This window comes from Cottoperca gobio, chromosome 20 (genome assembly GCF_900634415.1).
Source record: "Cottoperca gobio chromosome 20, fCotGob3.1, whole genome shotgun sequence".
NCBI classification, from domain to species: Eukaryota; Metazoa; Chordata; class Actinopteri; order Perciformes; family Bovichtidae; genus Cottoperca; species Cottoperca gobio.
The window spans coordinates 10,653,126-10,662,225 of record NC_041374.1 but is presented as its reverse complement, the minus strand read 5'-3'; the positions used below and the strand labels follow the sequence as shown (position 1 = coordinate 10,662,225).

Here is a 9,100-nt window from a genome sequence, read left to right as displayed (position 1 = left end):
GTCTCCCACTGTGTGTTATGCATTTTCAATGAATCCACATATAAAGCAATTCATTTCAAATGAAATCCTCATTTTAATCAATTTACTGCATAAATTCAGAAATGTACAGATTATCAAGACAAACCAAAATAGAAATACACAGTTGATTCTAGAATATAGTAAGACACTTTTATGATCCAAATATTTCCTATCATCCATTTGACTGTATACAGTAATTGTAAAACATTACAATTCATCTACATTCCTTTTTGCATTTAACATGAGGTTTATAAAATATGTATAAATGATATTATTGTCATGTTGATCTTGGGCAATTTGTACCCATTTATATTATGTTTTAGCTGCTGAATATGTGTGTATGCTATATGTGTCCATGTCATGTATGTTTTTAGGTAGCAAACCTAAATCCTAAACATCTGCGACAATGTTCCTGACGTTTAAAAACAATAACTGATCTTAGAGCAGTTTACATGTGTAGTAGGTCTCACTGATACATACTGTACACACTATCTGGTGGCCAGCTGTCATTTGTTCCATCGCTGTTGCCTCTGTGATTTATGATGAGATAGTATTTTGTACATAAACACATAATCGAGACTCGCCATTTAATATGCAAGTGATTAAGTGATAGACTGCACATAAAGAACCATAACCACGGAAATCTGTTCCCAATCACGCGAGGCATTAGTCAATAAAAAACAGAAAATTGCACTTCAAACAATGGCAATTAAACAATCAAAAAGGTTTAAGATGGCATAAACTTTTTAACAGACTAGTATCTAGTTTGACATTTGAATCGCCGTCATGTCTATGTGCCTTACTGGCATGAAAGTGTTGTAAAACCTGGGTTGAGAAACAATATTGGTTTTAGGTGACCACAGAAATGCACAGCATGTGTTGCTAAACCAAAGTTTGGTGTTTCATTAGTTCTCTGAATTTGAAAGTGGCATATTGAATTCTGAAAGTGCAGCACACTGCAGCTTTAATTACGTCTTAGTTATTGTTGCAACATCACCAGGAGTCACCGGGGGGGGGGGGGAGAAGCAGGGTAAAGTCTAACCACAGACACTGAACAGGGATTGCTTTCATAATCTTTATACCATGACCGGGATGATGAATGGGCAGACAAGAAAACTGTGCCCATGTCAGCTTCTTTGACAGAGTGCAGGGAGTCAGAGTCAAGTCAGACATCCGTCTGCGTGGAAGGCGAGGGGCTGGCTGGAGGACAAAGAGGCTGGGGAAAGTGTTTGTACTTCTCTAGGGGAGGACCCTGAGGGGGCGATGGGATGGGAGTGTCGGGAGAGGCTGCAGGGAGAGAGAGACATTTTATTTATTTACAAATTTAAATGTTTTTGTGGGAAAATAAATAATATTATAAATGCAAAGTGTGTAAAATGTATCGACTGTGGCCCACGGGAAATGTTACATCTATAGCTGCTGCTTTATAGATACAGTCCCCATCAATCTTGTGTGGCCATTAGAGGGTGTAATATTGCCAAATGCATTTTTTATTTTTAAATGAAATCATACAATAGGGCAAATACTCATCAATTATTTTGAATGTTACAATTTTATAGACTATTTTTCTTCACATTAAGGAGGCCTATATATTCAATTCATCTAAGTTAATGGAAACACAACTGGCACACACTTCTGTGACATTTCATACAAAGAGATGAATTGTACATCAACGTCGCTTTGATATTTCTTGGGTCTGTGTTCGCCTGGCTGCAGTTTGTGTGATGTGGTTCTTACCGATCTGTGGCGTGTGAGCGACGGGCATGGTGCTGATGACCAGCGTGTGTCCAGTCAGAGGGTCCTGGGCCAGCTGGGTGTGTGCTGGGTGGTGCAGGTGTGTGGGCTCTGACGTAAGGCCTGAACACATAGCGCCAAGTTTTAGTTATACAGTTACTGCAGATGTTTTGCATCTCATCTACAAACATGTTATTTAATCAGTTGACATTTAAGGGCTCACACACTAAATGAAACACTCCTTCTCTTCTATGTCACCTAACAAGTCCTCATCAGACCAAAAAGAACCGTTCACTTTGCAACAGTGCAAGAAGAAATCTCTGTTCTGCAGTTAATTGAGTGAGTGCAGGGTTTATTTCTTCAAAAGCATGTTGGCATGTGTGCATGTTTTCTATAGTAATTGAGTCAGGCCTCCATAATGTCGTTTAAAAAGCTAAGAAATATATATTAAATGTATTTTATAAAGTGTAGAAGGATGTGTGTTTAGTTTCATTTTCCTATTGTTTTGGCTTGGTTAGCTTGTTTTTTTGTTTCAAAGTGTTGAGTATGTATGTCAGCATCAATATTCACATTACTAAATATAATATCATCCCAACAATATTTCAATAGCCATTTGTTTTTGTTGTGTTAGTTCCGCATTTCTACAGGATGCTGATAAAATAAAACACACAGTTCTCTCTGTGTTGAGCTATGTGTTCTTACTCAAGTTGTCATATTCTGGAGTTGTTTTTAGCATGTATGGAGAAAAATGGAAGACATTTTTGGAGATGACTTACTGCTTTATTTCCCACCTTACCTTGTTCTTGAGTTGTCTGTCACAGCCCTGCTTAGAATATGTTTGATGCATTCTACCTTTAACTACAGACTCCCTTATTCACACACATTGCAATGTGTTTGCAGATGTCACCCAGTGGTATCTTATGTAGCAACTTGTCTATTTTGGCTTTGCCTGATATATACTGTTTGTGGATTATATAAAGTTATACCATCTCTCTGCGAAATCACTAACTTACTTTTTACCCATTGTATATATATCCAGAAAAACTTTGCTGAGTATGTACTTTGCTTCATGTTTGTCCAGTTCCACACATTTATCACTAGATAGCTCCACTGGAGAATGTGGTGTTCTTGCTGAAGGTCACTCTATTTTTCTTTCTGCAGGTTTACAAGCACAGATACGGGCCCAGTCTCACCTCCCAGCAGCATCTCATGCAGCAGGTTGTCTATCTTGGCCAGACCACAGAGCTTAATGAACTGGAGCTGTTCGATCATCTGCCAGGTGATGCTCTGCAGGGTGGGCAGCAGGAGTAACAACTCTCCAAAACGACCCCTGGAGTCATACTGACGGTCATTGATGTAGTCTTCCAGACTCATCTGGACCTGCACAAACACAAGGCCAAGTCTCCGTCAGTGTAAGCAAACTGCCCTTGTTCAAATGTGTAAAAATGCTAAATAAAATGTAAAGTATAATTCAGTAATAGTAAGGCGGCTAACACTGTTTAATGGAAATTATAATAGAGCGTAGTAGAAAAGAACTGGAGCTCTGCAATAAGCTACAAGAGTCAAATTGTCAACCTACCTGCAAACGTATGGCTTTGATCTTTGATGGATCCCGCAAAGACTTTGCATCTGCAGATTGGGAGGCAAAGTATGGAAGTGGGGGATGGATTTAGGGGGAGGGGTGGTGGTGAAGGAAGGGATTGAAGGACAGGAGGGTTAGAAAAAAAACTGAAAGATCAAGGATGGAATTGAGGATATGAGTGGAATTGATGGAATGATTATGGTCAAACTGGGGCACGAAGGTAAAATGAGGAGATTTAGTGAAGGGGAGAGAAACGGGGGACAGGTAACACAAGGTGGGGGCAGGGGAGTGTGGTCACACAAGAAATAAAAAATAAAAAAAGGATGGAGGGATTGGGATCTAACTTTGAGTGGAAATGTAACCAGATGGGTGGGATTGGTTGGGAAAAGATAGATCTGGAAATGCCAATGGGTATTTGGACAAGGTAGCATTACAAATATTAATTTGTTTTCTTTCTGGCTTTAATGCTCTATTTTATCTTGTAATATTATTACATTATCTACTTGCACACAAGGACAGGACAATGTATTTAGCTTTTAATATTTATCCTTTTAAAATAATGAGAAATCTGATAAATGTGTGAGCCACACAATACCAACCCCTGTGCCAAGGTTATTACCAATAACAATTCCCAAAATCTTACTCCAATCTAAATAGAAACCTAAAGCAGTGTTGCTCTTTCTCTAAAATTTCATTACCCAGCTTTTCAAAACCAATTTCAATGACACATACAGACAATAGTTCCTGAATAGAGAAGCAAGAAGAGTAAACTGTACCTCACAAACCCCCTGATGGCTAAAAGTACTAAACATTACTTTTCATTACCTGGATCAAAGAAGACAATAGCCTTGAGCGCTGCGTACTCGTTGTCGTCTATTTGAATATCCTGAAAGGGCTGAACCAGCTCATCCAGTACTCTGTTGGCTACCTTATACATCTCTTGTTCAGGAGTGTTCCTGTGGATTACACAGCCGTTACCTGCAGACACAGTGAGTATCGGTTAGTACCAGTGTTGGGGGAGTTGAGAGGGTAAGGTTTGTGGTTGTGTTTGGGCTGTAGTGCTTGTGTGGAAGTGTGAAGGGAATAAGTTTAGCCTTGATAGAAAGAAAAGTTGAATCTGATCTTGTGTCGAGCATATTTAAGTGTTTCAGTCAAGGTTATGGTAAAGGTCCCTAAAACATAAATGTGTGTGTGTGTGTGTGAGTGTTTGAGTATATGTAGTTGACAGATCTGCCTACAGTAAGATGTTGGGACATGCCTAGGTAATGAGTAATGCCGTTTACAAGAGACACGTTTGAAGTCACAAAGAAATAACCTTTTGTTAATCATTCTCAGCTAACACAACATTTGATCGCAAACACTTTACAATACAGTACTCTTAAATGTTACTAATACAGGAGTGAAGAAAGAGCTGGTAATCAATTAATCGTGAATGAGTAAGTCCTGAATAATACAGGCTATATAGAAGATAAAAGACATACTACATTAATGAATCATTAGGTAATGATTAGTTCAATGCGTCTTCATGATAGTTCTTCAACTCAACCATTCATTAATTATCAGGTCGTTCCTGATTAACTCTTCGCTCGTTCCTTAGTAACCACGCATATTTGTGTATGCCGTATTGTGAAGTGTTCCTCATTTGATCAGTCTTCACACTTCCACCTGATCGCACCACGTATACATAAGATGCCATTCTGCCCGAGAGTTCGTACCTAAAAACAGGAAGTCCTTAAATGGCATTGACCTTTTAGCGACCCCGAGCAAAAGGTGTTCACCTGCATGAGCCCTGAGCAAACTCACCTGGAAACAAACACACACAAACACACACACACACACACAGTTAAACAAAGAACACAAACAATGCCCTTGTATACATCATATATACATCAGAGAGGGGCCATGCTTGCTGTGCAGCACATTACTGTATTAGTTGTTGCTGTTAATAGTCTTTCATCTCACAGTGCATTTGATTGATTAAATAAATTATTTCTTTCATATCCAGTGAAAGTGAGCAGCAGGCACACTCACACAAGCTAAACATGACCGATATAGAGAAAGACAGCGCTTCAAAATGTTGTTAAATCAAATTATTAAAGTCTGAGAAGTATTACTTTAAATTTAGGACATGGGATTAAAATGTGCACAAGGATGACTTATTCCTGCAACACCATCAAAGTTGACCAATCATGCGTCAAAGCCCTCTTACCTGGTCATCCAGTGGCAGTTCTCCAAATGCAGGAATGTACTTGGCCCATTCCACCAACACCAGTAGCTGCTGTCTCATAGAGTCACATACGTCTCCGATGGTGGCTGACTTCTGCTCCGATATGTCTGTTATTCCAACTGGAGCAATGATCTGGAGGGAGAAAATGATGTTTCCTGCGTCACAATCTGCTGATTTTCTCGTGAAAGTAAATCAATCATGTGTGCAAGATGTGCTGTGTAATAAAAAAAAGAATTATGAAAAAGGGATTGTCACCTGGTGGGCCAGTGATTCAGCTTGAGCCAAGATAGTAATGGGTGGCAAGTCTTGGGAGTCAGGGATACTTCTTCTGGAGCTGATCCGATCTCTCTCATTTTGTACAGCTGAAATGTAAGAGACAGAATGTTACTGTGTGTGTGTGAAGCAGAAAGAGCAATACAAAGGAACAGGGAAGACACAGCACTTCCTATATTTTTCCTTATTGTAAAAATCAACCAACTTTCAAGCCAGTGAGCTCGCTTATATTGAAGTCTCTATCCGGGTTTAGTGTTTGCAACTTTAGTCGGTGTTTAGCAGAGTTAAGAGTTGGAAGGGGAGTCTTAAAATGCAAACAATGCCCGCAGCCGCTAGGGCGGTTAATATTTAGAAAAATGGTCATACAGGCTGGCATCAGCAACCAAAGTAAAAAATTAACCAGTTGCAATCCAGAACAACATGTTTGAATAGCACATGATTAGGTGTCATATAAGTCCATGCCAAGGTTATACCCCTCGTAAATGCACGCACACACACACACACACACAAAGTAATCACCTATTTTATTGCTGAGCCAATTTCAACCATCTTGAAGCAGCTTTCAGATTCTCTGAAGACAGCCTCTCCTTAAGGGCCACTTGCTTTAAGTCTATACTTTATCAAAAGCAGGTAGTGCTTGTACAAAAACTAACAAGGTATTCAACTAATTTCGACTTTCAATCTACATTTAAACTGTTGGTGGAGTTTCTAGATGGGAGAACAAAAACAACATGGCTTTTACTTTCTCTCTTGTCCGGAGAGGTTTCCCTACCTTCTTTCTTCATGCCAGCCCTGAAGCATTTGTTGAGTCTGCAGAAACGACACTGGTTCCTCTTGTCTTTATCCACAATGCACTGTCTGCTGAACCTGCACACGACGAGCATACAGTGATCTAAGTAGCTTTACAGAGCAACACATGATGACACAGTGTACTGTAATTTAATGTGCAAAGTCATGTCATGATGACCGGGTTGAAAGCTTAGTTAAGAGTTGTATTTAGATCTGCAGGGTGCACATGTACATGACCACGTTTATCTGCACATGTACATGACCATGTTTATCTGCACATATATGCATTTTCATACTGTTATACTTTCCACATATGGCACTATTTTTAATGTGTTGTGTTTGTTACGTGTGCTCACACAGTATGTTTTTGCTCTCTGTACCTGCAGGTGTAGACATGGCTCTTGCGTATGGAGCGTCTGAAGAAGCCTTTACAACCATCACAGCTGGAGGCTCCGTAGTGTTTCCCTGTGGCTTTGTCTCCACAGATGGCACAGTTACTGCTGACCCCGTCTGGCAGGTTCGGCTCTGTCGGCATGCTGTCTGAAACACACAAAAAAAAACCTCATACAGGTAAATACACAGACACATGCTCATACATCCGTATTACAGACATTGGCATAAACCCAACCTCCAGCTTTCAAAAGTGAAGCCAATGCAGATCGTACCTTAAACCTGTATTCTCCCTAATGGCCGTCAGGGAGCGACTCCACAGATCGTAAAAAGAAGTCAAATTGTATAGAAGTCTATGAGAAAATGACCCAACTGTTCATATAATTTACTACCTCAGTAAAGTTTATTTTGTAAATTATGGCGTCCCATATACAAAGGCTGAGTCCTTGCCAAAGCGGCCACTGGTTAGAGTCCGACCTGTGGCCATTTGCTGTATGTCGTTCCCCTTCTCTCTCTCCCCCTTTCACAATCTGCACTTCACTATCATAAAGGCATGAAAAGCCCAAAAATATAACAAAAAAAAAAAAATAAATAGACGATAAAAGCAGGGTTAGCTTTATAGCATAGCTACTTTGATATTGACAAGTCACTACCACAGTGACCTGTCAATCAGGATAGAAAAATGTGTTGTTCAACGTTTGGTTGTGCTAAAAACACTCTGTTAGTACATTTTGTTTTAAGCATGTTTTTCAGTAGTCAAAATTAGCACCTGGCTAACCAAGCTAGCTAGCACTAGCGTTAGCTGTTAACTTAGCATTTGCTAAGGTGCTAATGCTAATCATAGGCTACCTGGATGGCGACGGCCAAAATGCCAAAAACAAGGCTTCAAAATGGTAGTCCAGAAACCAATGGATGTCGTCACGGTAACTGAACGTTCACTTCTTTTATACAGTGTTTGGCACAGACACAAATACACTAACAAACAGAAACAAAGTTGTGCAGTACACATCCAGGAATAGTTCAGTTTGGTGTAATGATGGGACCACAGTTGATTGTTTGAAGCCACCATGTGCAGAATGATATCATCTCACTACTGTAGTAAATGTATCCCGTGTATATCGCATTGTGTAACTGCAGAGGTTTGTTGGGGTCTTTATAACTGCAGAGGCATTTGTGTTCTGTTTGATTTGTAGGCTACATCATTCTAAACATAAATCAGGAAAAACAGTAAATGGTTCAATCGCAAAGGCAATTTAAACATTACAGTTGGCAGTTTATATTTTTACTTTCATCTCCTCATCATCAGCATTGTCATGATCGTTGTTATTATTATCAGCAGCAGCATCTTCACCATAATCAAAATCATAATCATCATCATTGTCTGCACATTTACCGTTCAATCAAAGCCCACCAAACAGAACACAAAGCAATCATAGCATGTGCAGGTAAAATCTCAAGATGCATTAACACAGACACGTTCACATCCCCCCACACACAACTCTCTCAGTGCCACACCAGGCAGAGCCAAGGCGAGAGGAGTCAATGTTTGACTAACTTTCTGTTCACATGTTGAGGTGACATCAGTGCTTCACTGAGATGAGTGCAAACTCTTCAATAAAAAAATCTTTATGACACAAACCTGCCTCAACATCTCTACCTAGCCTTTTTCTTTTCTACATAGGAAGATTTCCACTTACATAACCATATACAAGCAATAGGCAATTCCCCACAATCAGTATTAAAAGACAACTAGGTACACGCACTATTGGCCAACATCATGTCATGAGTTTACCCATCGCTTCATCTACTGAAGCTAACTCTTACTGATTTCCTTTTCTACTAATAGCAACTCATTTGCCTTTAGCTGGTCTCACTTTACTTCATCAGTAAAACTCGACTCTTACATACTAACACATCACTTCACTCATCTCAAACCCTCATCAACAGATACATCATGTTAAACAAGAGGCTACAGATTTATAAGATACACAATACACAGCTCCTTTCATTCCTCTGTCCATATCAAGCCATTTTGCACTTTATCATGGGAAATGAGTGAGGATGTGATGTAGTAGGCTATCTGACTG

General features: G+C 39.7%; 1 protein-coding gene across 1 annotated transcript in view; it reads right to left on the bottom strand.

Moving 5' to 3' along the window:
• Positions 1–1,183: 1,183 nt before the first annotated feature.
• Positions 1,184–9,100, bottom strand: part of hnf4g (hepatocyte nuclear factor 4, gamma) — an 8,234-nt gene continuing 317 nt past the window's right edge. The window contains exons 2-11 of the mRNA XM_029458247.1: positions 7,004–7,163; positions 6,607–6,701; positions 5,817–5,923; positions 5,544–5,693; positions 5,050–5,137; positions 4,160–4,312; positions 3,332–3,381; positions 2,946–3,132; positions 1,756–1,875; positions 1,184–1,305 (exon numbers count right to left, since the gene is read on the bottom strand). Coding sequence (XP_029314107.1) covers positions 1,184–1,305; positions 1,756–1,875; positions 2,946–3,132; positions 3,332–3,381; positions 4,160–4,312; positions 5,050–5,137; positions 5,544–5,693; positions 5,817–5,923; positions 6,607–6,701; positions 7,004–7,163 — 1,232 coding nt within the window. The remainder of the gene's footprint in view (positions 1,306–1,755; positions 1,876–2,945; positions 3,133–3,331; positions 3,382–4,159; positions 4,313–5,049; positions 5,138–5,543; positions 5,694–5,816; positions 5,924–6,606; positions 6,702–7,003; positions 7,164–9,100) is intronic.